Below are 17,214 nucleotides of genomic sequence, written 5' to 3'. Positions count from 1 at the left end.
TGTGAGGACTGCTTGCAAAGAGAAAGCCAGCGTGAAGGAACCTCATGTGCAATTTGGAGACTTGTCCTGGGATTTCCTACTCCACTGTATGTGAAGGACTGGAAAGGGAAGCTGATGATGTGGGCAGACTGGGAAATATGGAGGAACTCCTGTGGTGGGTAGGTGAGTAGTAAAAGTTTCAACAGATCCAGCACACAGAGAGGCAGTTCTTGTTATCTTAGCAAGCTGAACAACAACAAAGCCTACAGTAATTTACTGCAGGCCAGTTGCATGTGCAGCAACAGCTCTTTGAGAAGTTGGTGAGTCCCTCAATAAGGAGTGATAACCAGGCAATGGGCATGAAGCTGTGCAAAATGGGACTAGTGGATGACCCTGATGCTTTTTTGTTAACACTTGAGAGAATGGCTTCAGGAGTAGCCTGGGAAAAGAGGGTATGGGCCCGACATGTGGCTTTCTATCTCTTGTAAAAAGGTCAATGCCACTCAGTGATGAACAAGCAGCAGATTATGATACCGTGAATGCAGCCATTTTAGATTGGCTGGGTCTGTTCGCAGATTGATACAGGCAGAAGTTTTGAGCAGCAAAGTGGTTGGAGGGGACAAAACTTGGGGCTGTTGCTAAAAAGCGATTAGATTGGGCTGCTAGGTGGCTGAGGCCAGATGTCTGAGGAGTTTGGGAGATTTGTGGACTCCATTATTTTGGGACTTGTAGACTGAGGTAGATAGAAATCTCTGCAACCTGGACTAAGACAGTTGTGGCTCACTCAGCTACTGAGCAACAAGTTACACCTGCTATTTCTGTGGCCACTGCAGTTGCTATATGTGGAATACCTCTCGTAGATTCCCCCACAGGTAGGAGCTCAAGAAATACACAAAGTAATCCCACCACCAGCACCTTGAGCTGGCTACTCCAGCACAAGGAGAAGAGGCCCCCAGGGGGAGTTAGCCAGATGTTGTAACCTACCTCTTCTCCCACACTTAAGGTGCATGCTTATCCATCCCAAGTCCTAAATTTGGAATAAACAGTACTGGAAAGGAGCCTGGAACCTGGGTGGGGGAAAAATATTTTACACAGGGAATCTCAAAGGTATTGCCCCTCCAGCATCATCACCCTACTGAAGCTGAATGATGAAGGTTGGGGGTGATTTGGTTTTGGATCAGAAGTGGCCGAGGTTGAACAGTTTACCATCCATTTGATAGATTAGCTGCACTGCTGCTGGAATCTTGTCAGTGATCAAATAGAGCATCGCAGCGAGGAAGATGGAGAAGAGCATTGGGGCAATAACACAGCCCTGCTAAATGCATGTCTTAATCTTAAAAGGCACCATAGTAGATCCATTTCAAAAGATCACTGCTTGCAAGTCATTGTGAAAGAGACAAAAGAATGGTGATAAATGTTGGTGGGCATCCATACTTCAGAAGGATTTTCTACCGTGCTTCTCTCTTGATGGAGTCAAAGGCTTCTGTCAGGTTCATGAACACCAGTCTGTGGTGTTCTCTACATTTTTCCTGCAGCTGGCAAGCAGTAAAGATCATGTCAATGGTGCCTTTAGATGGTTTAAACTAGGGATTCTCACAACAAAATTTTTGGTGGCCTAAAAGTACAGCCACCCACTCGTGCTCATGGCTGGTCTGACAATTTTTCTTAAAGTATTAATTAACTTTAGGAAAAACAAATATGCACATATACATGTCCACATCATTGTAATTTATATATGTAGGTTTTTTTTTTTTTACACAATAATAAAAATGTACTGTTGTTTCTATTCTTTACTGGTCCTAAACAACATAGAAACACAAAGTGCTTTGCACGTTCTTGTCTTTTTTGTTATTTCTTTTGCTTTTTTGTTTTTTAAAAGACTTGCTAGCTCCTACAACTACTGCTGTAAAAAGGAATACTTGCATGTAATATCATTTTTCACAGTCCTAGCTGGCTCCTAAGTCTGCTGTGAAAAGTGGTATTAACAAATACCACTTTTCACAGTAGCCTTACTTAGCTCTGGGACAAATTAAGCCCTGGATGAGGTGGTGGAGAGGAAGGCAGCAGAGTCCTGGGGGGAGTCGATGGAGAGTGTGGGGGAGGCAGCAGCGGCAATTGGGGCGGGGGGGGGGGGGGGTGAGCCTGGGGTCAGCACCCACCGCTGCCACACAGCTGGGGCCCAGGGCCAAAAGCCCCGTGCCTGGGGGACAGAGCCCCCTGCTGCATGGTGGAAGCCCAGGCTGGAGAAGGCAGCAGGGGCCAGAGGCAATGGGGAAGGGGTGGTAAGCCAGGGGCTGGAGCCTGCTGCCACATGACCAAAGCCTGGCTAGTGCAGCCAAACGCTGGGGTTGCAGGAGGTGGGGAGGGATGAGCTTGGGGTGGGAGCCTGCCCCCCCGGCTTAAAAAACTCAACCCCACTGCCCTTGGGAAGGTGGGGAACTTGCTGGCTGCCTTCTCCTCCAGCATTTGTGGTTCCAGAGGGGTCCTGGGGGAGAGATCCTGGAAGCGGTAGGGGACTCTGGGAGCGGTCCTGGGAGAGAGGCTGCTGCTTCCTCCCCTCACCAGAGCACAGCCCAGCATGCTGTGGCCCCAAGAAAAGCCCCAGGTGGCAGCATTTGAGATATGTTGGTATAAACCCACACTGAGATTCACAAAGCATGTCTTCCCAGAGGAAGAAGATGGTTCAGGAGGAATCTAGCAAGGACGTTTCCTGAAGTTACTAGCAGAGGGATTCCTCTATAATTTCCGCAATCAGACTGATTTCTGATGTTGTGTTAATGTGTCAGAATATATACAGGTACCATTGATATAACTAGGCTGAAACCACACTAAAGTTTTCACTGATTTAACTAAATCAATTTTAAACAGATTTAAAATAAACTGGTGAAATCCTGTGTTCAGACAATCCCTGAGAGCAAGGATGGAGAGAAGTGGAGACACCAGGCAGCGGTGTTGGGCAGTAAAGCAGTGACCTTCCTGCAGCGCTGGGGAGGGAGGTGGAGGGGCTCTCCCAGAGGGGCTGCTGTATGCTGTGTGGCGATCCCGATTTTAATTCTGGCTTGGGGCACGTAAAAAAAGAAGTGTGGGTCAGGCAGGGGTTCTGTTACTCACTGGCAGGGGCAGGGTGATAGACCTGGTCGCAGCCAGTGTTCCCTCTAATTTTTGACAGGCCGTGTGTGCAAAAAATTTATTCTGCGCAAATTTTTGAAGCAGAGTTCAAATTTGTGTGCCATGAGGCAAATGCGCCCAAGCGAGTAAAATACTTATACATTATCCCTTTCCCCCCCTTGCCAGTTGGCAGAATCTGGCTGTGTTGATAGATGGCAGGCGAACAATGTCAAAAGTCGCCCATAAATGATATTTCGGCCTGACTCCGAGGTAGTATTTCATTTTTTGTGCGCATGGTGTTTTGCCATGTGCACGGGGTTTAGGATCTGTGCGCACACACACACGCACAGCTTAGAGGGAACAGTGGTCGCAGCACCTGTGCCTGCAGGTGACTCCCGGGAGCCACTCGGTCTGCTGCCCAGCCCTAGGGTGACCAGACGTCCTGATAAAATGGGACTGTCCTGCTATATAGTTTGTCCCATGTCCCGACCAATGTACTGTTTGGACGCCATTTGTCCCAATATTTTGGTGTGGGGCTGGACTGAATTGGTCACCCTAGCTGGAAGGCTCCTGCGCAGCTACTGGGAAGCGGCCGGCAGGACCCTGCAGCCCCTAGGCACAGTGGCAGCCGGGGGGGGGGGGGGGGGAGAAGTCTCCAGTCCGTGTGCTACGCCCACCACCAGCGCTGGCTCCATTGCAGCCAATGGGAGTTGCGGGAGCAGGGCCTGTGAGCGCGGGCAGGGCACAGAGCCGCCTGGCTGCCCTGACCCTAGGAGCCAGAGGGACCTCATGGCCACTTCCCCAGAGCTGCCCCAGGTAAGTGCCACTGGGACCCCACCCCACCCCTGCCCCAGGCAGGTCCTTCTGGTTCCTAGGATCAGGGACAGACAGGGGGCTCTGTGCACTGCCTGTGCCATGCAAGCCCTGCCCCCGCAGCTCCCATTGGCACAATTCCGGCCAATGGGAGCTGCGGAGCTGGCACTAGTAATGGGTACAGCACTTGGAGAACCCCCAGCAACCCTGACCCTAGAAGCCAGAGGGACCTGCTGGCTGCTTCCTGGGAGCCGCCCCAGGTAAGCGCCACCTGGACCCTGCCCCTCCTCCCCTTGTCCCAGCCCTCAGGTGAGCAGGCGGGCGGAAGACCGGCTAGGGGCAATGGGGCACGCATGACATGATCAGACGCACACTGGTCTGTCTGGCCCTGTTGGGGGCAAGCCCATGCTGTGCCACACAGCTCTCCCGTCCAACACCCCTTGAACACCCCGTGCTCTGCACACCACCACTGCTGCCCAGCACCCCCCTGCCCAGCGCTCCCCTGCCCACAGCCCCACCACAACTGCCCAGCACCTCACAGAACCCCCACTCCCTAGTTCCCCAACACACAGATGCCCCCCTACTGCCCAATGCCCTTCCCCACAGCCCCACCACAACTACACAGCTCCCCACACAGACCCCTACTGCCCAGCGTCCTGGCACACACAGATCTCCCCCACTGCCCAGCCCCCCAACAGGCCCCCCACTGCCAGGCACTCCACCACAGACCTCCCAGACACTTACTCCCCCATGCCCTGGGCCTGCCCCCTCCCCTGGCCACACTCACGGGCCCTGCTGGGAGGTGATGTGAGTGTCAGCTGGGTTGAGCCTAGGGTGACCAGACAGCAAGTGTGTTAAATCGGGACAGGGGGTTGGGGGTAATAGGAGCCCATGTTAAAAAAACCCCCAAATATCAGGACTGTCCCTATCAAATCAGGACATCTGGTCACCCTAGCTGAGCCAGCAGCGCGGTGGGGGTTGGACCTGGGACCATGCCCCCCTGCCCCGTGGCTTCAGCCGGGGACTGGAGCTGGGGCCATGTGCCCCTCGCAGGGGCCGTACGTCCCCCACAGCTTCCAGGGCTGTGCGTCCCCCTCCCCCGCGGCCCGGTCGGGGCTCTGCGCCTGTGGCGTCCCCGCCCCATGTGTCCTGAGATTTTCCTCTCGCGCTCGGCTCAGTGCCCAGCCCGGAACTATGCGGCGCAGGCCGCGCCGTGCGGCGGCGGGAGGCGGGTCCCGCTCGGGGCGGAGCTCGGCAGCAGCGCTCTGCCTGGGGCAATGTGGGGCTGCGGCGGGCTGAGCAGAGCAGCCCGGGCTCTAGTCGCCCCGCGGGGCCGGAGCAGCGGGGCGGGCCCGCCCGGGAGGAGGCCGGGGGCAGCGGCCGGTGAGTACCTTCTGTGCCCGGCCACAGCCAAGCGGGGCTGGGGCAGGCAGCCCGGGGCGGCGGCATCAGCTGGCTCTGGGTGTTTCCTGCGGGGCCTGCCTGTGGCCCGCGGCGGCCGGGCTACGTGTCCCCCAGCGCTGGGCGCGCCTCCGCCGCCGCCAGCCCCCGTGGCTGTGCCGGGGCCGGTAGCGCTCTCCGGTGCTTGGCGCTGGCTCCGGAACCGCCGCGGTGCCTCTGCGGCCGGCTTGCGCCATCGGCGTGATTGACAGCGCCCAGGCGCCGCCCGCGCCGCGCTGCCCCAGAGCTGTCATGGGGCGCGCGGGCGGGCGCTTACCCGGGGCCGGTGCAAAGGCGCCGCGGCCCTGCGGCGGCGGCGCCGGCCGAACTGCCCAGCAGCCCTGGGAGCTGCGGGCGACTGTGCAAATGTAAACAAACTGTCTCCTGCTCGCCAGCGGATTACCCTGAGGGGCCGCGGGCTGCCCACCCTTGCAGGACTGTTCCTGTGGTCAGTGGCTTCGATATGTCACAATACTATACTTGCAGCCTAAATTGTTATAATATGTACGGAGGAGTCGCTTTTTAGAAACAAATGGAGGGTTGGCCGGTTGGCATGGTGGAAGTTCCACACGGAGTAATAGCTGCTTTGCTACAGCCATTTAAACAGGAAAGCTAATTGTCAGTGTATTTAGGATGGAACTAATTATATAAAATTAAGCTTAGAAGCATTTTATGGGTTGTTTGCTCTATTAAAGCTTGAGGCTGGCAATTTTGAATGGCCCTACTGGTCTGCAAAGGTGGCTTAGAGGAGTAAAGCTCTAAAGAGTACCATCGTCAGGGATTCACAAGGTCTGGTCTATGCCCCAGCTTGCGGAGTGATCCCTTTTCTGTGCTGGGCCCTGAGAACTCGCAGAGTTCCAGAAGGGCAGGTCCAGGACCTCCCAGAGTTTGCAACTGGGCCTTTGGGCACCAGTGATCCCTGTTTCTCTCTTCGGCTCCCTGCAGCAAAGCTAGATAAGGCAGACTTCTCTGGGAGACTTGTGTGGTACCCATTCAGGGCACAGTGCTCCCAATGAGTATTTGCTGCAACACCAGGCATCCTTTCCAAAATAAAATGGTAATTTATTAATCACCTAGCATACAGAATCTGAGAGTCCTTTAATTAGCATAGAGAAACAAAGGTTAAGATAGAGTTGTTCCCTTGAGCCATGCTGCCATCACCATGCCAACTAAGCCATCTTGGCTCTCTCACTATCTTTTTGTCTTTACAAAAAGAGTGGGACTATCTGGCTATGTCTACACTTGCAGAGTTTTCACGCTGTCAGTTTCAAGGGTGATAGTGAAAGAAAAGTGCTGGTTTGTGTACTCACTTACTTCCACAGGCATCAGAGAGTGTTTACATTTGCAGCACTTCCATCCTGGATGAGAGCAGTGCACTGAGGGCAGCTATCCCACAGTGCAGCTCTCTCCATTTTGACGATGTGCCTTTTGGGAAGGGGTGGGGGGTGATCGAGGGGCATCCTGGGTACCTGCACAGCCTCCTCTCCCCAAACACTGATCAGCTGCAGTAGCTCAGCATTGCTTCAAGCAGGGGATCCTTTGCTCCATGGAGCAGCCATTATCACCTGGCCAGATGATAAGTGAGCTCTTGCCAAGAAAACAGGAAGGGGAGTTTCAAAGTTCCAGGGGCTTTACGGGGGAGGGGTGGATGTGTGTTTACTTGGCATCAGATCAGCAGAGCTGCTGGCCAGAGTGGTCACCTAGGCACTGTGGGATATCCTCAGGAGGTTAAAGGCTGTGTAAACAGGAAGAATGTGTCTTCACTTGCACATCACTGCCAAAGCATCACCGGTAAGAGCTGTACGCCTCTCGTGGAGTTGGTTTTCTTTTTGTGGTGAAACTTCTGAAGTTTCACTGCAAAAAGTCAATGGCAAGTGTAGACACTCCCACGGTTTTTGCACAAAAAAGGAGACTTTTTCTGCTTTAAATAGCAAGTGTAGACATGCCCTAAGTCTCTCTCGGACACCTCCCCCTCCCCTGCTCCAGGCCAGTTCTTAATCCAACTTCCATAATCCAAAGGAAATACTTTTCCTCTTCATTCTTTAGCTGGGGCTTTTGCTCCTCTTCCCTGCGGGGAGGTGAGGGAAAAAATCTCCTTTCTCTTGGTTGTTGATTGCTAGGTGTGAATGGCTCAGCCACTGGGGTTCCCGTTGTCTTTCCATAGATATGGGTTGGTTTCAGTCAGTCCTTAATAACCCATTCCTACCACCCTAGACACATGTGGCACAGTGCAGAGTCAACCTGTGGAATTCATTGACGTAGAATGTTATGAAGGCCAAAAGTATAACTGTGTTCAGAATAGTTAGATAAGTTCCTGGAGGATAGGTCCATCAGTGGTTATTAGGCAAGATGGTCAGAGACACAACTCCATGTTTTAGGTGTCCCTAAATGTCTGACTGCCACAGACTGGAATTGGACGACGGGGTGGATCACTTGGTAATTACCTTGTTCAGTTCATGCCCTCTGAAGCATCTGGCACCTGCCTCTGTGGGGAGACAGGATACTGAGCTAGATGGACCATTGATCTGACCCAGTATGGCCATTCTTATGTTCCCATGTCCTCTGCTCTGCCCCAAGAGCAGCTTCGTAACCTTTTACACTTCATGCATAGCCATGCAAAACACAGAGGGAAACTGAAGCGCAAATAGCAATCATAAAAATATTATCAAAATTCTTACTTCATCACACCATAAAACAGGATAAGCACTTTTCAACTTCACTGGTGGATTTTCCTAAATCAATAACTAAAGGACATAGTTGTAGGTATATATTGTTACATGAAAGAAGGACATAAGCCACCATTAGCAGTAGTAAATATTCATATAGTGGTAGTACTGAAGGACCCCAATAGGGTTAATAAATTAAAACTACCAAAATGATTTGCTTTGTATTTTTTAAGCTGGCAGCAAAAAAATCAGTCTAAAGCATTGGTAGGGTGATCTGATTCATAAAAATAATACCAACAGATCTATGGCCTTTGAACTATGTACTCGCTTTATTTGCATTATACGTTTCCAATTGTTTGACAGTACGTTTGTGTTTCATTTTATCTAAATTAGTTCTGTGTTTTCTTTTGTATGCAATGTTGCTGTAGTCATGTTAGTCTCAAGGTATTAGAGAGACAAGGTGGGTGAGGTAATATCTTTTACTGGACCAACTTCTGTCGGTGAGAGAGACAAGCTTTCGAGTTTACACAGAGCTCTTCTTCAGGTCTGGGAAACTAACTCAGACACTCTGTGTCAGTTTTCCAGACTTGAAGAGGAGATCCGTGTAAACTCAAAAGCTTTTCTCTCTTACCAACAGAAGTTGGTCCAGTAAAAGATATGACCTCACCCATCTTGTGTCTGTCTGTCTGTCTGTCTGTCTCTCTCTCTCTCTCTCTCTCTCTCTTTTTTTCCTGTCATTTAGTTGCTTTATTTATCACCTGTAAATTACCTAAGTATTTTCTATAAATAACGTAGTAGTGAGATTCTCCCTTCTCTCCTCAGAAGGGATACAGCACCGTTAGCATGAAACTGACTGTAATGTAAACACATTGGAGCATGTTCATATAGATTAATAAAATAAAACAAATAACCCTACCAAAACACTACACTAGCCCACATAATTTTCCCCATGGGGAGAGTATGAGACAGAGCGAACTGCATGTGAACAGATGTTAGTCACATTGCTTAATACGCTGCTGGAAGGCACTCATATTTCAGTGATGAGGGGTGGTAAAAGAACTTATATAAGAACAAATTGCTTAAAATAATTGGTCTAATTCTGTTTTGTTGCTCAAGTATAAACACACAGACTATGACTTGACGCGTGTGTCTAAATGAGAGGTGATAAATAGTTTTTTTAGATACTTCAAGTTTGATGCCCGAAATCGTTTACTACAGGAATAAAACTAGCTATTCCCTTTGTTCTGTATCTGAGTTCTTAATGACAGACTGAAGTTTTTGGCAACTTTTCTTTCAATAGTTCTTGGTTTTTCTTTTTTAAAATATCACTCGCTATTTATTCTTAAAGAGTGGGAGGGTGCGGGGGAGAAGCTATATGCAACATTATGATTGCACAGTTAAAAATTAGGAAATCCAGAAGTTATGGTTGCAGTAGTGATGCTAACTCAGCTGTGTTGCATATCCTGTATGTTTTATGGCAAATAATACAATGTTAAGCTACATATTTAACTAGAACAGTGGGAATAGAAAATGGGTAAAATATTCAGAAGTACCTATATCCCATTTTCAAATGAGATTTAGGAGATAGGTTTCATCAAAATTCAATGGGATTTCAGTACCTAGGTGGTAGGATTTGGTTTAAGACATTCAGATTTAGGAACATATGAGTTGTCATCTTGGATCAGATCCAAGGTCCATCTACTATAGTATTGTGTCTCTCACAGGCCAGCACCAGCAGCTTCAGAGGAAGGTGTAAGAATCCTGTAGCAGGCAGATGGTCTGCCTGCACATTGTCTCTTCCTGGCCTTTAATAGCGGAGATCAGTTAAAGACCTGAAGTATGAGGTTTAATATCCCTTCCAAAATGTTTATCATTAATTATAACTGGATATTTTTGATATCCATATAAATGTCCATTACCTTTTGGAATTTTGTTAAGTTCTTAGCCTCAATAACTTCCTGTGGCAATGAGTACCACAGGTGAATGATAGGTGTGCAAATGTATTTGCTTTTAACTGGTTTGAATTTTCTACCTTATAATGTCATTGAATGTCCTCTTGTTCTTGTGTTATGAGTCAGGGAGAATGGAAGGGTCCTGATCTACCTACTCTGTATCATTTATTATTGTATAGACTTTTATCATGTTCCCTCTTACTCGCCTCCTTTCTAAGGTAAATAATCACAATCTTCAATCTCTCTTCATATAAGAGTTTTTCCAGGCCTTGGATCATTCTCATAGCCCTCCTCTGAACCCCCTCTACTTCTGCAGTACCCTTTTAGAGATGGTGTGACAGTACTGTACACTGTATTCCAGATGAGATCACTTCACTGATTTATATAAAGGCATTATAATGATGATGTTTTTAGTATTATTCTCCCTCCCTCCCATTCCTTATGCATCCTACCATCTTGTTTGCTTTTTGTCTGCAGCTGCCCACTGAGCATGGGTTTTCATTGAGCTGTCTACAGTGACATCCAGGTGTCTTTCTTGAGTTGATACAGTTATTTTAGAACCCTGTAAGGTGTACAAGTAGTTTATATTTTTTCTCTTCAGTGTGCATGACTTTGCATTTATCAATATTGTCATCATTTGCCTTTGTGTTGCCCATTCACCTAGCTTGTTTGGTCTCTCTGAAGTTCCTCACAGCCCTCTCTTGTCCTGAATAATCTAAGTAATTTTGTCATCTTCACATTTTGCTATCTCACTACTTAGCCTGTGGTTTCAGATCACTAAGAAATATATAGAAGAACACAGACCCTTGAGAGACCCCATTGTTAACCTTCTGCTATGATGAAAATTGTCCATTTAATTCTAGTCTTTGCTTTCTGTCTCCTTGCCAGTTTTTTATTTGATAGTACTTAGACTCTCGCCCCATGACTTTTTAGCTTCTTTAGTAGCTTCTTATGCAGGGCCTTTTTGAAGTCTAAATTCTGTCAATCAGTTTATTGACAAATTCCAAGAATTCTAAGAGATTAGTGAGACATGATTTTCCTTTGCAGAAACTGTGCTTGTTAGACCCAGTCATGTAATCTTCCAGGTGTTTTATTCTGTGTTTATCTGCCATTTCAACCAGTTTGCCAGATACAGAGGTAAGGTTTACTGGCCTATAATTCCCTGTATCATCCCCCAGCGCCTTTTTAAAATATAGGTACAACATTTGCTACCCTCCAGGCCTCTGAAATAGTGGCTGTTTTTAATGACAGATAGCATATTTTTGTTATTACTTTATACTTAATCTCTTTTAGGACTCTTGGATATAGCATCTAGTCTTGTTGACGTATTGCTTCTTAAATTATCAATTTCGTCTAGCACCTCTTCTTCTGATACTTTAGTCTCTGAGAGTACTTCATCTTTATTACCAGAAAAAAGCAGGTCCAGGATAGGCATCTTTCCAGCTTCCTCGCTGGTGAAGACAGATACAAAGAAACTTCCTTATCTTCCTCAATTGTTCTCTTTAATTCCTGGTGATCCAGCAGACCCACTGATTACTTTATAGACTTCCTGCTTCCCCATATGCTTGTTTGTTTTTAACACTTTTAACTATTTGCTTTTCAAAATCCATGTAGGCCTTTCTAATTTTCCTTTAGCTTATTGCCTTCTGCAATTTATATTTCTCTTTATTCGCTTCATCGAGTCAGATTTCTAAATTTTGAAGGATTTCTGTTTGGCTTAAATAGCTTCGTCAACTTTGCCATTTAGCCATATTGGCTTACTCCTTGCTGGTTCCCTTTGTGTTCATGTCTTTTGAGATGCTTATATTTTTAACATTAGCATATATGCCACCTCTACGGATTTTACTTTCTCAGCTTTTAACTTTAGGGCCTTTTTTTGACTAATCTCATTTTATTGAAATCTCCTTTTTTAAAGGTTAGTGTTCTGTATGTTGTCATTTTTCAGTATCCTCCCTATCCTATTGGAAGTTGAACCTTAGTGCTTCATGTTCCCTATGTCTAAATGGGGATTGTACCATTTGTTTCCCAGATATTTTGTGCGATTTCATTAATTGCTGATAAAGCTGAAATTCTTGAATAGAAGGCATGGTAGAAGTACAGTATGACGTTAAGAACTACAGTTTATAAACCTTTATTTTTATCATATTATATTTAATCAGATATATAATCACAGATCTCACTTTGAGATGGATCTCTGTAGTTCTGAATAATACTCAGCAAACCAAAGAAATCTATGCTTGTTAGTAGGTTCTATTCAAAAACAAAAATTTTTGCAAAACTTAATCTCTTTGATAATAGATATGTCCACAATTATTTTCTCTGTATGGAACTATCCTGGCCTATATAATCCAATAATAAATCAATAAGAATATTTTTAGATGTAGTTTAGAGGGAAAGTGGCTCCAAACAAAGTGACCAGTGTAAATATGCCACATGCTCACTGTTACATGTAACAGTGTACAGAATGTAAGCTGTACAAAGTGTTTTTTTCCTGGGCAACCCATGTGAGCAGTATAAGTGAATCCCATTCTGCTTGACACTGTGTCCCTTTTTAATGATAATGTACAGAAGTGATTAGAGGGAAGATTGTGTACCTAGTATTTGTACGAATAAATTGTAATTACTCCAGAAGTCTTCAGATGCATCACCATTGTATAGAGCTGATTAATAACAGTAGGGATTCTGAGGTTTATTGATCTGCATGCAGGAGGTATGCTTTGCATCGCATAAAAAGTGAGTCCTGTGATTGTATCCTTTATCCTACCTAATAAGATTCCCTTTTCCCCAGACCCCCTTTAGTCTCTGAAAAACAAACTGGATTATTGCACAGTATTATGAGGCATTGTCGCGCTCTCCATCATCCATTATGCTGTCAGACAAATAATCTGACATGTGGAACAAGTTAAAAAGTCAGGCTGGTGGTAATCAGATATCCCATGGGTACCGATTATGAGGCATGGCTTTGACTAAAGCTATGGATGAGGGTGCATGTGATAGGGAGAGGAGATGAATGGATTGGAAAAGTATGGGGCAGGCTGGGGAGAGGGGACCACAGTTTCTAAAATGACATGGTGGATTTGGAGTGTGCCACCTTTAAATGTATCAGGGATCAGAGCCCTGTTATGCTAGGCATTGTACATATATGTTAAAAATGGTCCTTGCTCCAAAGAGCTTGCCAACTAAGATCCCAATGTGCAAACATGCACATGCTTAATTTAACTACCGTGAAGTCCCCTTAAAGTCAGTGGGGTTACTTGTGGTAGTAAAGTTAAGCATGTGCATAAGTGTTTGCAGTATTGGGGTCTCCACTACACAGGTTGGTCGATTCAAATTACATATCTATACAGCCACCAAAATGTGTACATTGCATGGCTGTGTGCATTTCTGGTTGCTTGCACTGGTACCCAGAGTCTGTGTGTTGATGTAACAGTAGTGTAAAGTGCAGTGTATCCTGGGTAGGTATCCCAGTGTGCCCTTTTGTCTGGTGCAGTGCGTTTTGGGACACTTTCACAGTACTTTGTGAACTAGTAGCATAACACCCAGGGATTTCTGGGAGTGAGGGGTCAAGTTCCCACCATGCTAATTTCTCCATCCTATAATACTTTCCATATCCCATAATTTTTGTACCGTTTTTCAAAATTCTCACAGTCGCTTGGAGTGCTTTTTGGTGTCCGCCATCTGTCTGTCAGAAGCATGGAGCCGGCAGAACTCAGTACAGTTCTCGTCTGCGCTGCTAATACAGGGCACATGATTGTCCGGTATTTTCACAGCTTGAGGGAGTACTGCTGCAATTGGGATTGTGGTAAAGACAATGCAGCGTTATTTGAGCACAGTAACTGGATGCTGGTGGACATAGTGAAAAATAATGCCAGGTTGCTGCTGGCATTCCCGGGGCTGCTCTGCATGTTGGAGCACTGTTTCTGGGCCTGAGAAATGAGCATTGACTGATGGGGATTGCATCATAATGCAGATTTGGGATGATGAGCAGTGGCTACAGAGCTTTCAGATGTGAAAAGCCACATTCCTGGGGCTCTGTGTCGAGCTCACCTCAGCCCTCCGCAACAAGGACACCAAAATGAGAGCAGCATTGTCAAGTGGAGAAGCAAGTGGAGATCAAGCTCAGGAAGCTTTTAACACTGGCTTGCTACTGGTCAGTGGGCAATAATTTTGGGTTGGAAAATCCATAGTGCGGGGCCCATTATGCTCCAACTGTATAAGGCCATAAAACATCTCTTGCTATGCAGGACTGTGACTCTTGATAATGTGTAGGAAACAGTAGGCAGATTTGCAGTAATGGGGTTCCTAAACTGGACATGGAGCGGGTCCTCAAGGAACCAATTTTTGAAGCACTTAGAGGAGAGGAAAGTGATCGGGAACAGTCAGCATGGCAAGTCATGCCTGACTAGCCTAATTGCCTTCTATGACGAGATAACTGGCTCTGGGGATGAGGGGAAAGCAATGGATGTGTTATTCCTTCACTTTAGCAAAGCTTTTGATATGGTCTCCCACAGTATTCTTGCCAGCAAGTTAAAGAAATATGGGCTGGATGAATGGACTATAAGATGGATAGAAACCTGGCTAGATCATCGGGCTCAACGGGTAGTGATCAATGGCTCCATATCTAGTTGGCAGCTGCTATCAAGTGGAGTGCCCCAAGGGTCAGTCCTGGGGCCGGTTTTGTTCAATATCTTCATTAATGATCTGGAGGATGGCGTGGATTGCACCCTCAGCAAATTTGCAGATGACACTAAACTGGGAGGAGAGGTAGATACGCTGGAGGGTAGGGATAGGATACAGAGGGCCCTAGACAAATTAGAGGATTGGGCCAAAAGAAATCTGATGAGGTTCAACAAGGATAAGTGCAGAGTCCTGCATTTAGGACGGAAGAATACCAGGCACTGCTACAGACTAGGGACTGAGTGGCTAGGCAGCAGTTCTGCAGAAAAGGACCTAAGGGTTACAGTGGACGAGAAGCTGGATATGAGTCAACAGTGTGCCCTTATTGCCAAGGAGGCTAACGGCATTTTGGGCTGTATAAGTAGGAGCATTGCCAGCAGATCGAGGGATGTGATCATTCCCCTCTATTCGGCATTGGTGAGGCCTCATCTAGAGTACTGTGTCCAGTTTTGGTCCCCACATTACAAGAAGGATGTGGAAAAATTGGAAAGAGACCAGCGGAGGGCAACACAAATTATTAGGGGGCTGGAGCACATGACTTATGAGGAGAGGCTGAGGGAACTGGGATTATTTAGTCTGCAGAAGAGAAGAATGAGGGAGGATTTGATAGCTGCTTTCAACTACCTGAAAGGGGTTCCAAAGAGAATGGATCTAGACCAGGGGTCTCAAACTCAAAAGATCACGAGGGCCACATGAGGACTAGTACATTGGCCCGAGGGCCGCATCACTGACACCCCACCCTTGCTGCCCCTGGCCCCGCCCCCACTCCACCCCTTCCATGAGGTCCTGCCCCTGCCCCGCCTCTTCCCACCTCTTCCATGCCCCTATTCCAACCCCTTCCCTTCAGGGAGCAGTGCGGGGTTCGCGGTGCCACAGGGTAGGCAGAGGGGCACGCGGTGTGGGGGTGCAGGGACCTTGGCGGGCTGCACGACAGAACCCTGCAGGCAGCATGCGGCCCACGGGCCACGTGTTTGAGACCCCTGATCTAGACTGTTCTTAGTGGTAGCAGATGACAGAACAAGGAGTAATGGTCTCAAGTTGCAGTGGGGGAGGTCTAGGTTGGATATTAGGAAAAACTTTTTCACTAGGAGGGTAGTGAAGCACTGGAATGGGTTACTTAGGGAGGTGGTGGAATCTCCTTTCTTAAAAGTTTTTAAGGTCAGGCTTGACAAAGCCCCGGCTGGGATGATTTAGTTGGGTATTGGCCCTGCTTTGAGCGGGGGGTTGGACTAGATGACCACCTGAGTTCCTTCCAACCCTGATATTCTATGATTCTAACTGTGATAGGGTGATAGACCGCACACACGTCCCTATTTTGGCACCAGCCCACCTTACCACACAGAAAGGGTTACTTTTCTGTGGTTGTGTAGGTGCTAGTGGATCACCAGGTGCACTTCACTGATATCAGTGTGGCTGATCAAGGAAGAACACTGGACTTCTCAAAAAGCTGCAAGCGGGCACATTCTTTCCCAACCGGGAAATTGCCATTGGCAATGTTAAAGGGGCAATAGTGAGTCTGGGGGACCCAGCCTACCCCTTGCTTCCCTGGTTCATGAAGCTATACACTGGCCACCTCAGACACCAAGAAAGTTTTAACTACCAGCTCAGCAGGTGCAGAATTACATTAGAGTTTGCTTTTGGGAGATCGAAGGGATGCTAGTGGTGTTTACTTACTAGATTGGATCTCAATGAGAGAAACATTCCAATGGTTTCAGAGTAACAGCCGTGTTAGTCTGTATTCGCAAAAAGAAAAGGAGTACTTGTGGCACCTTAGAGACTAACCAATTGTTATAGCTGCATGCTGTATACTCTACAACATCTGTGAGGTGAAGGGGGAATAGCTGCCACTGGGTTGGAGGGATCTGGTTGACTGGCCGTCTGCTGAATTTGAACAGCCAGACACAGGGACTACTAGAAGAGGAGCTGTATGGCTGAGGGAGGCTATAAAAGAGCATTTTGCCATTCCTCTATAGTAGAGTTCTCTGTTGCTTTCATTAAAAAAGTGTCTGTCTTGTACTCTTTAGATAATATAATTTGCCTCCTGCTGTGCATTCTGCAGTGCTTGATGGTAACTAGTAAAATACTCTGGCTTTCTGAAAGTAAAGCTTTATTGTGTGTAAAACAACAATTAACAAACACATGCAAGGTTAAAAAGACTTTTGCCAAAATCCCAAGTGAAGATGGAAGTAAACAATAACATTTATGTCAAGTTTCAGAGTAATAGCTGTGTTAGTCTGTATTTGCAAAAAGAAAAGGAGTACTTGTGGCACCTTAGAGACTAACCAATTTATTTGAGCATAAACTTTCGTGAGCTACAGCTCACTTCATCGGATGCATACTGTGGAAAGTACAGAAGACGTTTTTATACACACAAACCATGAAAAAATGGGTGATTATCACTACAAAAGGTTTTCTCTCCCCCCACCCCACTCTCCTGATGTATGATACACATTGTAAGGAGAGTGATCACTTTACATAAGCTGTTACCAGCAGGAAAGTGGTGTGGGGGAGAGAGAAAACCTTTTGTAGTGATAATCACCCATTTTTTCATGGTTTGTGTGTATAAAAACGTCTTCTGT

The 17,214-nt window shown here is 47.0% G+C and overlaps 1 protein-coding gene across 8 annotated transcripts in view; it reads left to right on the top strand.

Annotated features, from left to right (window-relative positions):
* Positions 1–122: 122 nt before the first annotated feature.
* Positions 123–17,214, top strand: part of COQ3 (coenzyme Q3, methyltransferase) — a 28,508-nt gene continuing 11,416 nt past the window's right edge. For 2 of the 8 annotated variants that reach the window (XM_037894510.2, XM_037894509.2), the window contains exon 1: positions 5,129–5,283. In XM_037894510.2, the coding sequence (XP_037750438.2) occupies positions 5,178–5,283 (106 nt within the window). In that variant the 5' untranslated portion in view covers positions 5,129–5,177. The other 6 variants (XM_037894515.2, XM_037894513.2, XM_043542682.1 and 3 more) reach the window with 5 other exon arrangements.

Source organism: Chelonia mydas, chromosome 3, assembly GCF_015237465.2.
Source record: "Chelonia mydas isolate rCheMyd1 chromosome 3, rCheMyd1.pri.v2, whole genome shotgun sequence".
Classification (NCBI taxonomy): Eukaryota; Metazoa; Chordata; order Testudines; family Cheloniidae; genus Chelonia; species Chelonia mydas.
Note: the sequence above shows the minus strand (reverse complement) of the source record. Positions and strands in the feature narration are given on the sequence as shown.